This window comes from Notamacropus eugenii, chromosome 5, assembly GCF_028372415.1.
Source record: "Notamacropus eugenii isolate mMacEug1 chromosome 5, mMacEug1.pri_v2, whole genome shotgun sequence".
NCBI classification, from domain to species: Eukaryota; Metazoa; Chordata; class Mammalia; order Diprotodontia; family Macropodidae; genus Notamacropus; species Notamacropus eugenii.
The window spans coordinates 61,617,547-61,633,613 of NC_092876.1; the positions used below are offsets into that span (position 1 = coordinate 61,617,547).

Here is a 16,067-nt window from a genome sequence, read left to right on the forward strand (position 1 = left end):
GTGGTTTGCCATTTCCTTGTCCAGATTATTTTACAGATGAGGAGGAAACTGAGGCAAACAAGGTTAAGTGATTTGCCCAGGGTCACACAGCTAGGAAGTGTCTAACGCTAGATTTGAATTTAGGTCTCCCGGACTCCCTGACTCAGGCCCAGTGCTCTATCCACTAAGCCACCTAGCTGCCTCATCATGGAATCAGGAAGATCTGGGTTCATATCCCACCTTTAACACTTACTAGCTGTGTGACCATGGACATCTCGAATTGTCCTGATCTATATCTGGCCAATGGATTCAGATAACTTTGGAGGAGAAAGTAAGGCTGGTGCAGCCCTGCCTCACTTCAATCCAATTCAATTGCAAGTCATGGTGCCATCTTCCTGATGTCAGCGTCCTCTTCGAAAATGAAGGACAGACCACGACCAGAGATAAGTCACTAACTGAAATTTTTTTCTTCATCTGTAAAATGGGGTTAGTTATAGCTGCTAGTATTTAGTTGAGAGTGCTTTCAGACTTTCAAGTGGTACACAAACATGAGTTTTGCTTCATCCTTGGGGCCTTTCTCAATCTCTGTAGTATTTGGCATTGCTGAGCTGCGCATCTCCTCCCCACTCCTCCCCGCCCCCCCCCCCCCCCCCCCCCCCAGTGTTCTCTCCTCATTAGGATTGTGAATTTTCTCCTGCTTCTCCATCTACCTGTCTGGACACTCCTCCTCCACAGCCCACCTCCAGACTAGGCACACCCCCAAAAACTGTCCCTAGCCTTCTTCTCTTTCTTCCTCTCTCAGCTCTGTTCCTAACTCTCCAGCCCTCACTACTGGACCCCAGCAGCCCCAAGCCCCTAGGCCCTTTCTCTCATTCACCGGGGACTTGTTCCCAGAAGCCCGAGGCCCTCCTGCTTTCCTGTGATTCTGATTCTAAGGACTTTCCAACCCTATCTCCCCCAGGCCCCTGCTTTTCAACTCCCTTCTGGGCGATGCGTTTCTCTATCAGAGGGAGCAGGGACTATTTCCTTTCTACTCTTTTCCAGTCCCCAGAAGCTGGCAGGGTTCTTGGCACATAACAGGTGTTTAATAAATAGTTCCCAATACTTGCAAGTGCAGTCTGAATGCCAGTTATTATTATCGGTCTGATCCTTCCTTTGAAGAGATAACTAAGGCCCAGAGCGGGGATGGACTTGCTCAGGGACCCAGCCAGGACTCGGCTTCATGGAATTCTACCTCAGTTCTTTTGACTCCAAATCTGCTGGACTGATTCGTTACATCTCCTAACTCTGGTCCCTCCATAGCATCGACATGAAGGTGAAGGGTTAAACCAGGCTCAGGTTACAATAGTGATAAATATAACTTTATTTTGTACACCTGTCACTGATACACACAACCGTGGTCTCAGAAACAAGTGTTTGGCTTGGGCATCAGGTCCTGGGGCCTGAGACCTTAAAAAACACAAACAAACACACACAACATGGACATACAGTAGTTCCCCCATCACCACAACTCCCAGGAGCCTCCAGGGGCAGGGGAGTGGGCTGAGGAGGAGAGGAAATCCCCCCATTTCCCCAACTGTGGGTGCCATCGACTACAGGCAGCACCAGGTGCCAGCCCTCTCTGGGCCAAGTGTTCAGAGTCTTGGCCCTGTCCTGCCAGCCATCATGGGGCAGGGGGTGCAGATGGGGGTAGGGGATGGGGTGTCCCCTGCCCACCTGCCAGGATGTACTGGGAGACACCCAGAGCTATGGGACTGGGGAGAGTGATAGGGTAGGAAGTGAAAATAGATGCCTGGAGTCTCCATGGTGGGTATGTTAACAAGGTGGGCCAGCTGATTTTTTTCAGCGAGCCATGGTGCCAGTCTCTCAGGTATGGGCAGTGACTGAGCAGAGACTCTGTTGGGGCAGGCCTAGGGGAAGGACTGAAGCAGGAGGTGGGGGTCTGAGGAAGGTGGCCCAGTGAGTACATCTAATTCGGCTCCCCTCAACCTAGTGGCCTGAACAGGGCCCACGAGGTAGAGGCCCCTGACTGACAGCCTGGTGCGTCAATAATGGGCAAGATTGGGCAGCCTGCGGCCCTGGATGTAGGGGGGAGGGGGCGCCTGCTCTGGGCATGACTTGGTGGAAGGAAGGGGACAGGAAGGGTGGCCAGCTAGAAACTCTAAGCTTCCTGCCAAAGCAGGCTCAGAAGACTGACAGAATTTTGGTACTGGAAAAGACCTAAGGGACCATCAAGTCTGTTCCCCCCTCATTTTACCAAGGAAGAAACTGAGGCTTGAAGAGAAATGACTTGGTTCACATGGGTAGGAGAGAACAGGACAAAGGCTGGGACAGGACCCATCCCAACGCTTCTTCCACTCCTCCAGAGTATCCTACCAGCCCCACATCTGTCTTGAACCCTGGTAGGAGCAGCTGTGTACAGTGATCCTTGCTTTTGAGATGCCCCAGAAGGTGCCCAGCCCAGAAAGGTGCCAATCTGGTTTCTTCTGAGTTGGGCAGGGATCCAGGTCATCCCCAAGGAGTGGAAGGTCCAGGGGTAGGTACGAAGCAGGGTAAGGGCTCAGGCTGGAAGCTATGGCAGCACCCTATCCAGGCTGTGCCAGGGGCCCTGGGTAGGCACTGTGCCCCTTGGCAGGCACAATACCCATAGCTTTCCTGGGCAGGGGCAGGCAGCTCACAGGACCCCTGCACACTCAGGGGGCACCGAGGGCCCCCAGCCCCAAGGCCTGGCCCTGAGACCCAGGAGGCTCCGCCCTGCAGAGCTGTGGTCCTGGGCAAGGGAAGGACACAAAGAGGGCAAAGAGACCAGTTCAGCAGGCTGGCCATGGCGAAAAGGGCAGAGTTACCATCTCTGCTCAGCAGCGATCTCAGTTTGTGCTTCTGCTGGAGGGTCTGTGGGCAGAGGAGGAGAAGGGGCCTTGGGAAGGAAGGGCAGGGCCTCCTGAAGGAGAGGGGCCAGGCTTGGAGAAGAGAGGGTGACGAGGGGAAAGAGCTGATGGGTGACTTTGGGTAGCAGCCTGCCTGTGAAGCCCACTGAACCCTTGGCCAGTTTCCAGGGAGGTCCCTCCTTTGGGCCTCACCCTCAACAAAACCTGAATGACTAGGGGATAGGGAACCCAAGCAAACCCTCTGTGTCCAAGGACTGGGCTTTCCATGGCACATATGACCTCTGAAGGTTTCTGTGCCAGTGGAGCAGCCCAAACCAGTCCCACCCTCCATATATCTGCTCCCACCCACTCCCACTCCTGTGGGCAGAGACTCACCTGGGATGTCCTATCCATCAAGGCCTGGTTGGGAGGGCTAGCAGCCCTACACAGATATAGGGAGGTCAGCAGGGTAGACAGATGGCAGGCAGGGGAAAAAAACACGAGGTCACTCACTGAGCCTAGCGAATACCCAGAAAGAAATCTCCCCTCCACTTAGTAATCTGCCATCAGGTATGGGAGGTGGGTAGGGAAAGGATACACTCAGATCCTGGAGAGAAAAGAGGCCCCACTCTACTATGTCTATCCACTGACTGCCCCCAACTAACACTCTGGGCCTGGGGTGAGGGGTGGTGCTGGCCTGGCCTAAATTCTAGACCCTTGTTGTCCCTCCCTGGGCTAGGTTAGAATATCCCTGTCCCTTCCCAGGGCTCCTTGGGGCTCACCAAATGGGGTGTGTGCTGCTGCTGCTGTTCAGGTGCCTCCAGCTGGATCTTAATCTCTGGACAGGTAGGGTCCCCTGATTTCCTGGCATCTGGCTGTGGTGACCGAGAAGGGCCTGGGGTGGGGGGCAGGGGATAGAAGAAGGGATAGGAGTGTATTTGTTGCCAATGGGAAGGAGGGGCTACTTTTCTGACATGAAGACAGCCTCATGGCATGACCCAGCCTAGCTGGTTATTAAGTCACGGGATTTAAGAGCTGAAAGAATCCTTAAAAGATCACAGTATCAGGGCCAAAGAAGATATGGAGAGCAACATGAAATGTAAAATGGCTAATTCTGATTATATAAAATTAAAAAGGTTTTGCACAAACAAAAGTAATGCAACAAAAATTAGAAGGAAAGAAGAAAACTGGCGGGGGGGGGATTTTTACAGCAAGAATCTCTGATAAAGACCTCATTTGTCAAATATAAAGAGAACTGAGTCAAATTTGTAAGAATACAAGTCATTCCCCAAGTGATAAATGGTCAAAGGATATGAACAAGAAGTTTTCAAAGAAATCATGTAATGATATGAAAAATGCTCCAAATCAGTATTGATTAAAGCAAATTAAAATAACTTTGAGGCACCACTTCACACCTGTCAGAGTGGCTAATATGGCAGAAAGGGAAAATGATTAATGCTAAAAGGGATATGGAAAAACTGGGACACTAATGCACTGTTCGTAGAGTCATGAACTAGTCTTACCATTCTGGAGAACAATTTGGAGCTATGGCCAAAGGGCTATAAAACTGCATGCCCTTTGATTCAGCAGTACTACTACCAGGTCTGCATTCTAAAGAAAGTAAAAGGGGTGGGGGGGGGGAACCTACTTCAAAAATAGTTTTAGAAGCTCTTTGGTGATGGCTAAGAATTGTAAATTGACGGGATACCCGTCAATTGGGTGTAATGGAATACTGTTGTGCTATAAGAAATGACAAGCAGGATGATTTCAGAAAAACCTGGAAAGACATGAACTGATACAGAGTGAAGAAGAACTAGAAGAACATTGAACACAGTCATAGCTATCTGGTACACTGAAGAACTATGAATGACTTAGCTGTCCTCAGCAATAAAATGACCCAAGAAAATCCCAAAAGATTCATGAAGAAAAATGTATCCACCTCCAGAGAAAGAACCGATGGCGTCTGAACACAGACTGAAGCACACGCTTTCTTTTCATTCCTTCCTTCCTTCCTTCCTTCCTTCCACAAAATGACTAATATGGAAATGTTCTACATGATTGCACATGTATAACCTATATCAGGTTGCTCACTGTCTTAGGGAGGGGAAAAGGGAAGGAGGGGATAGAATTTGGAACTCAAAACTTTTTAAAAAAATGTTTAAAATTGTTTTTACATGTAATTGAGGAAAAAGTAAAATATTAAAAATGTAAAACAGAGATCACTGAATCCAACGTCTCCATTTTACAGATGAAAAAGCTAAGGTCCAACGATGGAGTATATCTTGCCTAAGGTCTCACATTTCAGTGAGTAGCAGAGTAAAGATTCACACCGAGGTCTCCTGACTCCACATTCAGCAATCTTTTCACCACATGACCCTCAGACCCATAAGGACCCAAGGCTGGGGCCAGGCTTTGGGGAGGGTGGAGTGACAGGGATCCCTGGGTTTGTTGTGGAGAGTGAGTCCCTCCCACCACCACCAAGAGTCAGCTTTGCCCCTCCCGCCAGCATGGGTCGGCTCTGCCCCTCCCCCCACCATGGGTCAGCTCTGCCCCTCCCCCCACCATGGGTCGGTTCTGCCCCTCCCCCCCATGGGTCAGCTCTGCCCCTCCCACTATGGGGAGGGTGAAGGTGGGCAGACAGAGTGGGGTGGTACCTGGCGAGCTTCCCCCACTGGCAGTACTGACGCTGTCCTCCAGCCAAGTACTGTAGATGAAGGAGTCTCTCTTGTGTGGCATCCCAGAGGAGGATACACTTTCCTGGAGGGTCATAGACAGAGGGGACAGTTGTTCACTTGTTGCACTTCAAGGTTCCACCCTGACCTTTGCTGGGAGAACAACTGGGTCAAGCATCGCCTGCTCTACCCGCGGTGGTCAGCAGAGGGAGACTGGATCCCACCTCCGGGCCCTGCCCAGACCAGGCATCATCCCTGACACCATCCATGTAGCGAGAAGACTCAAAAACTGAAGGTACCCTGGTATTTCTCCGGTCTAACGTCCTCCTCTTACAAATGGGAACACTGAGTTCTTTGATTATTATCCGTTGTTTTCAGTGGTGTTCAATGCTTCATGACCCCATTTGGGGTCTTCTTGGCAGAGATACTGGAGTGCTTTGCCATTTCCTTCTCCAGCACATTTGACAGGTGAGGAAACTGAGTCAGACAGTGTTAAGTGACTTGCCCAAGGTCACACAGCTGCCAAATGACTGAGGTCAGATTTGAAGTCTGGTCTTCCTGACTCTAGGCCTGGCATTCTATATGCTATGCCACCTAGCTGCCCAGACTGAGCCCTAGGGAGGCTGAAATAGTTTGTCTTAGGTCATACAGCTAGTGGCAATGGAACTGGGGTTCAAACCCAGATCTTCTGACTAAATCCAGCCCTGTTTTCATCAGCCAAACTCCCCTTCCCAGTCACATACACAGGGTCTCAGTGAATAAGGCACTGAGTCTTCAGATCTCCATTATCTCTTAGCCACACAAGGAGGGGGCCCCAGGTACTCCTCCAGGCTCAGATGGTACAAATGTCTCCCACTTACACAATGAAGGGTCTCATGGTCACAGGGAGATGTTCCCAGAAACTGGCAGAGCATCTCTCATTCAATTCATTCAGAATTCATTCATTCAATACACGTCTCCTCTCTTCTCTCTTTTTTTTCTTTTCCAATCATGAGTCTCCTTATTTCTCCCAGACTAGAAGTTCAGGGAAACTCATGGGCCTAACCCAACGACTTGGACCTGCTCCAATTCTGCTCTGGGCTGTCTGGATGCTCCTTTGCTAATCTGGTGGTGCTCACTTAAGGAATTGGCTTACCCCATTGCAGCTCAGAACTCTTGAGCTCATGTGATGCACTAGCTTCATCCTCCCCTATTAGCTAGGATGAGAGGGATGGGTCACCATACCTGGCCAGAGTGGCATCCTGGCATAGCAGATCGAGAGCCAGTCTCAGAACCAGGAAGACCCCTGGAATCATGACCCACCTCTAGCTATGTGACAGTGGACAAATCCCTTCACTCCTCAGGACCTTAGACAACTCCATAAGCCTCCAGGTTGAAGGACAGATGCTTGTCTGCATTGGTGGAGGGACTTTCCGTGCTGGGGGCTCCCTACACCAATAAAGTCATAAGATTCTAGATTCATAACCTGAACAGCCTTCAGAGACCACTTAGGCCAATCCCTTTACAGATGAGATAATCAGATAATTTATATATGGTGCTTTGCAAACCTTCAAGAGCTATAGATACAGATGAGAAAACTGAGCACCAAAGAAGTGAGGAAACTGGGAGAAGAAGATGCCAGATCTCTACGGTCTCAGGGAAGGCAGACAGCTGAGACAGGAGATGACTGCTCCCTTCCTGGGGCTCACAGCCTAATGGAAAGAAAGCGTCCACACACACACACACACACACACACACACACACACAAACACACACTCAACAGGTCCACAGAGGTATGAGTGAAGCTACATCTTGAATTCATCTCTCACCCCAAATACAGCATTTCCACCCAATGCCCATGGCCTCTGAAGGGTCCATGTTCAGGGAAGAGTGGGTCAGAGCAGCAGGATAAAAGGCTATGTGAAATCTGAGGGGAGAGTCCTTCATCACTGATGGGGGTATCTGGGGGAATTTCCTATAGGAGGTGGTCCTTAAGTTGGATTTTAAAATACAGAGAGGAGGAGAGAGGGCAAGGGATCAGGAACAGCTTGGACAAAGGTATAGAAAGAACAAGGCATGTTTGGGGGGCAGAGTTGGCCAGACTGGTAAGAGCTTAGAACTCACAGACATGAGAAATATGAGATGAGGTTGGAAAGGGACAGTAGCTTCAGATTCTAGAGAGTCTTGAATGCCAGGCAGAGGAGTCTAAAATCTACCCTGTAGGCAAGATGGAACCACTGAAAGATTCTGGAGCAAAGAAATAAAGTGACCAGGTCTACTGATGAGAAACTATTCTCTGTGGCAAAGAGAGACAGAGTGTGAGCAAGAAGCAGTGGGCAAGAGAGACAGAAATGGGGAGAAGAGGAGAGAATAGGGAAGAGGAGGGGAGAAGAAAGGAAAGGGAAAGGAGGAGAGTAGGGGATGGGAAAGAGAGGGGAGGGAAGAGGAAGAGAGGAGAGAGGAGAGAAAGAGGGGGGAGGAACAGAGAAGAAGAGAGGAGAGAGGAGAGGGGAGAGGAAGCAAGGGGAGGAGAGGGGACAGGAGGAGAAAAGGGGAAAGGGGAGGGGAGGGGGAGAGGAGGAAAGGGCAGGGGAGGGAAGGAAAGGGGAGGCAGGAAAACTCCTTAGAAGGCTTCTGTAACAGACCAGGCAGGTGATAATAGAGTGAGGGCAGTGGAGACAGGAGAGGGAATGGCTAAGAGAAAACATGGAGAATGAATGGACAGGGCTTAGTAAATGAGAACACCTCTGTCCACAAGGACATTCTTCTCTTTTATGCATTGGGCACCCACATATCTTGACCTAGAGCACCCCAGTCACAACTCAGCATCTCTCAGGAGCACATTGGGCATTTCTCAGTTGCACAGATTATCCCAAGTAATTCAGGAGACCATCCTGGTAACATACAGAACACAGCCATTCCCATTGCCCCCCAAAGACACACAGAAGCACACAAGTGTACTGGGACAGGACCCCCTCCCAGGGTGCCCAAATCCCCATGGTTACCATGCCCACATCATCCTCGTTGGCACCTTCTGTCTCTTCTACCACGCTGGCAAAGCTGCTGGCACTAGAGGATGATCGAGAGAAATCCTTGAGCGCCTCAGCCTTCTGGATGGCCATCTCCGCCCTGCCAACACACATTGTGCGACTGTCAGTGTCCTCTTATCCCAGATCCCAGTTGTAACACTTGACTCCACCACCACCCCTACGCTGCCCCAAAGATTCTCACATTTCTTCATTTCCCTCCTATCTCTGCCTAAGCCCCCCCTGAGCACCTAAGGACCCTTACAAAATGAGTACTACTCTTTGGGGGTCCAGTCTAGAACGGTAAAGATCTTAGATTCCTCCTCCCCCAAGACAGCTAGAGCTGTCCCAGGTCATATTAATTCAGTCCCTTGCTCACAGGACTCTGAGATACCAGGAAGACTCAGGAGTAGTTTTCACTAAGAAAACAAGATCCTCCCAACTACGTAGCCTAATGATGTTGACTTCCTAGAACAGATGATTCAAGGGATGGATGGTAACATCTAGAAAGATGAGGGGGGATCACGAAGAGCCCCCAGGGCCTCATCTCTGAATTTCCTTCTTTGTCAGGGACAGGTGACTAAATTAGGATACATGAGAAAAGCTACAGATAAAGCCTTTTTATCAAAGTACCACCTACTATTATGGACAGGTGGGTGAGAGGGTAACAGATTTAGAAAGATTCCAAAATAGCTTAAAGACCAGGTTCAAAGAGCGGTCATTATGATTCCATGGATTTTAAGAGGTTGGGGACAGCATCCTTGAACACATGAACCACAATACTCCCCAGTGTGGTCTGAACCGGATTCCAAAGTAATTTACGGGAAATGCTTAATAAAACAATTACAAATACAACAGAATATAGATATTAAAATTTGAAAATAAGTTCATATGCAGTGGGCAAGGATTATTATACCAGTTTAGTGTCCCCTAGTTCTATCTAAGTTTGATACCAGATACTGGTTTAGAGAACTAGGCTGGATCTGGGGGGCACAGCAGATAGAACACGGGTCCTGGAATTAGGCGCCTCTGAGTTCAAATCCAGCCTCAGATCTTATTAGCTATGAGAACATGACTTCACCTTGTTTGCCTCAGTTTCCTCATTTGTAAAATGAGCTGGAAAAGGAAATGGCAAACTACTCCAGTATTGCCAAGAAAACCCCAAATGGGGTCATGAAGAGTCAGACACAACTAAGAAGCTAAACAACAACAAAAAATTAGATGAAATTCAATAGGGAAAAACGTAAAGCCAGACATTTTGGCACAAGTCCATGGAGGATGGGCACCAACCTGTTTTTGGTGGTGGGCATCTCTGGGGAGCTCTGATTGGATGAGTTCTCCGACTTGGGTTCCTGGGAGACATGTCCACTGTCTGGGGTCTTCTGGCCAGCAGGTGGGCTCTCCCTTCGGGGCACACGGGGACAGCGGGGTGACTCGGCATCTGGTCTGGTATGAAGAAGGGTGACATGATCAGGGACAGTCATGAGGGCCATGCCCTGTCACCAGCACCTGAATCAAACCCAGGTCTCTGGATTGGAGATCCCTTGAGCTTTCCTCTGCCCCACCCTGCCTATCCCCCACCTCAATCCTGGATCTGTGCAAGAGGCCATAAGAAGGAGTGTCAGGAAGGTGGGGAGCACAGTTCCCTTCTTTTTGGTTCTTCTGAGGTTTGGGGAGGGGCAGGAGCAGTGGACCCTGAACTAATGAACTCTGGGGATGGAAGAAGAGCTTATTGAACATGGGAGAAACCTTTGGCAGGATGGAGGAAGGGGTGGTGAGGGCCATGGAGGAAGGGAGAAAGGGAGATGGGAAGGTACAATGGAGTCAAAGAACTTGGGTTCAAATCCAGCCTCTTCTATGTGTGACCTCGGGCAAGTCTCAACCTGAGACTCCATTTTGACCATTTTGGTCAAAATTGAGGAATGAATAATAATATATAATATTGTTATAGTAACATATAATAATAAAACTAAGGAAACTTATAGAGTCTATAAAATAAAGATGGGATGACCCCTGCAAGGGTGGCACTACATGAACTCTTCCATCCCTAAACCTAGGACCCCAGGACAAGATTTGGGTAGGTCCAAGTGAGAGGAGCTAGAGCAAAGGAATGTGGCGGGAATAACGACCATAATGGCTCACCTTGAGATGCTGGATCATTTATTTCCCTCCCAACAAACCTATCAGATAAGAAAGGCAAATATCTCTATTTTTAGAAAGGAAGAAACTGAGGCAGAGATTAAGGGACTTGGCCAAGGTCACCGGGAGATGTGAACCCTCGGGCTCCAGAGTTCCAATAGGCAGAGGAAGATGAAGAGAAGAGAAGCATAGTGTTGACGTGAGAAGAGGTGAGAAGGGCAGGAGGCAGGGGAGAGCCGTCATGGATGACAAAAAAAAGGCAGGGAGGGTGAGGGGAGCCGTAAGGCCTGGAGACCTACCTCTTCTCCTGAACCTCCTGGATGTTCTCAATGCCTATGGCGCTACTCCGACGGGAGCTGAAGGGGCCCGACTTCTTCCTGGTGGGGCTTTTCCCTGGCACAATCAGCGACTGCAGAGAGAAGCCAAGGTTCAGGGTCTGCCCTGCACTCCCCAAACGCTGGTAGGCAGGGGTGAGCATCCAAGAGCAAATGGGGTTCCCTTCTCCCCGCCGTCTGCCCACGGTCCCTCTCTTAGGGGTAGAGATCAAAGGTTCTCCAGGGCCACACTGGAAAGTGGAACTGATAGTGCCCATGGCCAGGACTCCCCAGGGACCCCCATTTCTGAGGCTGGGATTCTGAAAGGGAAGGACCCTTGTGGGGAGCCTCCTTGTCCCCAAGAGAGGAGCAGATCAAGAGGCCTGGACAAATCCTTCTTTGAAAGGAGAGAGTGAATGTGAGCATCATGAAGAATCTTGGCACAGGGACAGTCCTTGGAGAGTATTTGGTTCAAAGCCCTTCTTTTTAGAAATGAAAAAACTGAGACCCATTGGCCCAAAACTAAAGAGACAGTAAATAGCTAAGGTGGGTTTTCAACCAGGGTGTTCTGATGCTAGATCCAGCCTGACCTCACACTCTCCTCATGTGGCACAGAACCTCATTTTACAGATGGGAACACTGAGGCTCAAAGAGATGAAGTTCAGAGCAATAGTTAGAACCTAGGCCTTTTGACTCCTAGTTCTCTTTCAGGGGTAAGAGAGATAAAGAGGCCAAGGAGCCCTTAGGTAAATTCCTGGATCAGTGAGATGGGGAACTCAGTGCCTAGGTGTCGGGGCCCTGTAATGACTGAGGGCAGAGCCTTTGAGGGCTTAGGATCTGTCCTCCCATCCCTCACCATTACCACTCTTTCCCTTTCTGCCCCAAAAGCTGTGGACCCCAGCTCCCAGAGTTGGAGATAGGAGAAGAGAGAGTTGGCAATGCCTCCCTCTCTGCCCCATACCAGCCCAGCCCTTCCATGGAGCCTCCAGGCTGTAGCAGGCAGAGGCCTCAGCCCCAGCAGCTGAAAAACAAACTCCACTCTCTTCCATTCTTCCCCAGCCCCCAGCCCTGCTCCCCAGCACTTTCTGGCCAGAGGGATGCAGGACAGATGGGCTGATGGACAGACAGACAATGCAGGTGTGTGCAAGAGTTGTGCTGAGATCAGTGCTGTGCCCTCTCCCCACTCCACACACACACACACACACACACACACACAAACACACACATGTCATGCCCCTACCACTGCCCTGGGAGCTGGGGGTGAAGGGTAGGGACCTTGGGCCTGGGACAGTTGCCAGCATTGCCCACACCAGGACATTCTCAGACCGTTAGTCCCCACCACCAGGAGCCCTCCTCCCGCTTGCCTGGGAGTGCTCCTAAAGACACCATGCTGGAGGGGGCACCCAGGACAAAATGGGAAGAGAGACCAAGAGTGGGGAGGCCTGGAGCCTGGGCCAGCTCATGCTCTGGGGAGATGGGAGGCAGGAGCAGGTAGCAGCAAGTGGTGGTGGCAGCAGGTACCTGGGCTTATGGGTAATAGGGGCAGCAGGAACAGGGTCAGGCATAGGCACAGTGCTTCCCAGGGAGAACTGGCAGCAATATTGCGGGAGCTGGCCCCTGGGACACTTTCAGTAAGCTGGTTTGGGAGTCCCAGGTACCAGAGCCCAGATAAGGCCCACAAGAGAGTATGCCATCCCCTGTCCCCAGTGGTGCGGCCTTCTCTCCCAAGCCCCTGGCTGGGCCTCTGGTAGGTTAGGGCAGCCAGGGTTGTGTCCTGCTGAGCCATCCCCAATCCTGCTCACCTTGAGAGGCCCTGGCAATGAGGGATCAGCCTCACCCACCACTCAGGAGACCAGCAAGAAGAGGGGAGCAGGGGGCCCACCCAATACGGCCTCCATACCCCCCAAACAAAAGAGCTACATGCAAGAGCGAGCAGCCGGCCCAGCCGCAGAGGTGGCGGCAGCACCGGTTACCACAACCTCTTCTACGGTTCCTATGCCTATGGCGCTGCCCCGACGTCCGAATCTACTGGAGTTTTTCCCAGGGACAAGCAATGACTGGCAAGCGGGCAGAGACAGAAAGAGAGCAAAGAGGTGGAGAGAAGGAGAAAGAGGAAAGAAGAGAGGAGGAGAAAAGGGGGAGGAGAGGACAGCAGAGAAGAGAAAGAGAATTGAGGGGAAGGGAAGAAAAAAGAGAGAGAAGGGACAAGGGAAAGAGGTAAAGAGAAAAAGAAAAGAAGACAGGAGGGGAAAAGGAGAGAGAAGAAGAAAGAGGGAAGAGAAGAGAAGAGAAATTCATGCAGAAACAAAACAAAACAAAAACACAAAAACAAAATATGGTTTGATTACTGCCCCCAAGGGCCCCCAGGCCTGGCCCCAGAGCCCTGGGGCTCCCCCATCCCAGCTAATGGGGGGCTAGACCAGGGCATTCACAGGGGTCTTTGCTGAGCATGGAAAAGGCTCCAAGCAGCTGGGGGTGTGGGGTGCTGGGAAGGAGGTAACCGGGCAGGGATAAAGCAGAGCATCTTTTGGCAATAGTGCCCCCAAAGTCTGGGCCAATCCCCTCATTCCCTGGGCCCTTACGTGTGGAAGGAGAAGGGCTATGTCTCCCCTCTGGCTAGGGACCCAAACACGCAGGCTTCCTGGTACCCAGACCTTGGGTCACCAGGGAGACAGGGCAGCAGTCTGGGCCTTAAGGCTTGAAGGAATAGGGGTTCTTCCTTCCCACTCCCTCACGATGGGGCACCCAGTGGGCAAAGCCAGGGGTATTCTCAAACAGCATGGGCATGGTGCCAAAGTATGGTGATGGAGACCGAGTTCCTCCAGGAGGGGCAGCCAGGGGGTGAGAGGGCCAGAAGGATGGGGAGGCTTGGGAAAAGATGCCTAGACTTCTCTGCCACGGTTTTCTGGAACTAAGGAGGAACCAACTACCACATGGGATGATCAGAAGTAAGAAGTGGGTGGGGAACCCCGCCCACCCAGGCCACCCCACCCTGTGCCCTGTCCTAAGTAGGCAAAGCATGGGTGGTTGCTGGTTGCTGGGCCCTCTTCCCTGGCCCCCTGCAGTGGGGACTAGAGCTGAAAATCTGCCCCTGAAGGAGCCTGATGGGGAGGAGGAGGGAGGAAGGAGAAAGGAAAGGGAGAATGGGGGGGAGAAGGGAGGAGAGAGGAGAGGAGAGGGACCAGGAATGAAGGAAAACTGGGAGGGAGGAGAAAAGGTGATGGAGAGAAAGGCAGGAGGAAGGAGGAGAAATGGGAAGGAAGAAAGGCGGTGCGTGTCAGGGAGCACTCACTATGCCAGCTGCTTTCACCAAGTCTGGGTTGTTGGGGCCAAAGCTCCCACTGTGGCTGGTGGACACTGTGTTGGCCTTTTTGTTGCTGAGACCCATGGCATCCATAGACTGGCTTCGACTTCGTATCACACGCTGGGGACAGAGAGACAGGGCTATCAGGCCTCCAGCACCCCCCTCTAGGGGAGGGAGAAAGAGACTAGAATGACCTACAACTCTGGAGAAAGAGCCCAGCACCAGCAGAGAGGAAAGCTGAGCACTAGTCCTGGCACCAACTTTGCTACATGACCTTGGATAGGTCATTTAACTCAGAACTCAGTGTTTTCCTCTATAAAATTAGGGAATTGGGTTCAGTCATTCAGTCTTCCCAGCTCTGACATCCTGTGTTCTGAGGTCCCAGCTCTGACATTCTGGGTTCTGAGGGCCCTCCCAGCTCTGACAGTCTGTTCAAAGGGTTCTCCCCACTCTGAGGAATCAGGTGAGATGAGGGCTGGGAGGGACCCTGATCCTGAATCCTAGAAGCTGATGTCTCAGGCAAAGCCCAGCTGCCCCATCTCCCTCCATCTCCATCTCTTCAGACATCATAGCTCCAACAGGAACAGGACAGGACCTAGGGGTATTGGGGCAAATTCCCTTATCCAAACACAGAGCTGGGCTCTAACATTGGCTGAGGAGGTGGGCTAGGTCAGGCCTGACAGAGAACCAGGTCACCCTGGGCATATCTGTCCTTCTCTTCCTCTTCCTCCTTGCCCCCCAACAGGTCAAGGAAATGGCCCCAAGAGTCCCAAGGGACAAGAAATTAATGACACATGTCAGACTGCTCTGGCCTCCTTATCTAAAACAATCACTCCCTGAGACTAGTTTATGGCCCATTCTGTATCTCCTTTGAGTCTGGGAGAGAGGCAGAGCTGAGAGAACTTACACCCTTTAAGGATGAGGCCCAGACAGGCCAAGTGCCCAGCATTACACTGTGTCAGAACCAAACTTAGGACCTAGGACTTTGTACTCTTAACTCGAGCTTCTTTCTAAGAAGGATCATAAGACCCATGCACCTCCAGGTTTAGAATTTCATACAGGCTCCCTAGTGATGCCTCTCTTCTTTCTCCCCCTTCCCCCATATCATCCCAGTTAACCCAATTCTTTGCTTCAGAATTCATTGGCTCCATGGACCTTAGTTCCTGTCCCAGTACAGCAAGAAGAGGTTTAAGATGATCTGCCAGCCCCAGAAAGCCATGGGGTCTCCCCTTCTCCCAGTCTGAACTCAGGGCTTCCTTCCCCAAGAGGAGTTTGCTCTGGTAAGAGGGCCCTGGAAAGGGTGGTGTGCTAAGCCTTGGGGCTAGTGAAGGCAAAGAGGCTGAGTCCCCTCCAGCTAGCCTGAAAGGAAAAGGGCCCAGAGGAGCAGACCTCCCCACTCAGGGTGCTAAGAGCAGGGGCAGGGCTCAGACATCACAGGCTCAGTTAACAGGCCCTCAAACCACAGAATCCACCCCCAACAGTAGATTCCACCCCTGAACCCTGGGCTCCACCCTCATGCCATTGGTCCCACCCACCATATAACCCCAACTCCACTGGGCATGGGGGGCTCCACCCCATACCTCAAATCCTGGCTCCATCTCAATCTCTCAGGCCCTGCCCACAAGTACCTTGAAGGACTCAAAGAAGCCGCCACTGCCCCCTCCTCCATTCTCCATCTTGTCCTCATCTCCCCCCAGACCCATCATGGACTGGCTGTGAATGTGCAGCTCCTCATAGAGGGTCTCAAGGAGGGCAGCTCTGGTCCGCTCCTGTGAGGATGGGCAAGA

At 51.3% G+C, this 16,067-nt stretch overlaps 1 protein-coding gene across 3 annotated transcripts in view; it reads right to left on the minus strand.

Moving 5' to 3' along the window:
- Window positions 1-1,318: 1,318 nt before the first annotated feature.
- Window positions 1,319-16,067, minus strand: part of RAP1GAP (RAP1 GTPase activating protein) — a 45,421-nt gene continuing 30,672 nt past the window's right edge. For 2 of the 3 annotated variants that reach the window (XM_072609199.1, XM_072609197.1), the window contains exons 15-24: window positions 15,909-16,049; window positions 14,269-14,400; window positions 12,956-13,033; window positions 10,962-11,071; window positions 9,814-9,969; window positions 8,503-8,626; window positions 5,501-5,603; window positions 3,629-3,741; window positions 3,243-3,288; window positions 1,319-2,871 (exon numbers count right to left, since the gene is read on the minus strand). In XM_072609199.1, the coding sequence (XP_072465300.1) occupies window positions 3,280-3,288; window positions 3,629-3,741; window positions 5,501-5,603; window positions 8,503-8,626; window positions 9,814-9,969; window positions 10,962-11,071; window positions 12,956-13,033; window positions 14,269-14,400; window positions 15,909-16,049 (966 nt within the window). In that variant the 3' untranslated portion in view covers window positions 1,319-2,871; window positions 3,243-3,279. The remainder of the gene's footprint in view (window positions 2,872-3,242; window positions 3,289-3,628; window positions 3,742-5,500; window positions 5,604-8,502; window positions 8,627-9,813; window positions 9,970-10,961; window positions 11,072-12,955; window positions 13,034-14,268; window positions 14,401-15,908; window positions 16,050-16,067) is intronic. The other variant, XM_072609198.1, reaches the window with a different exon arrangement.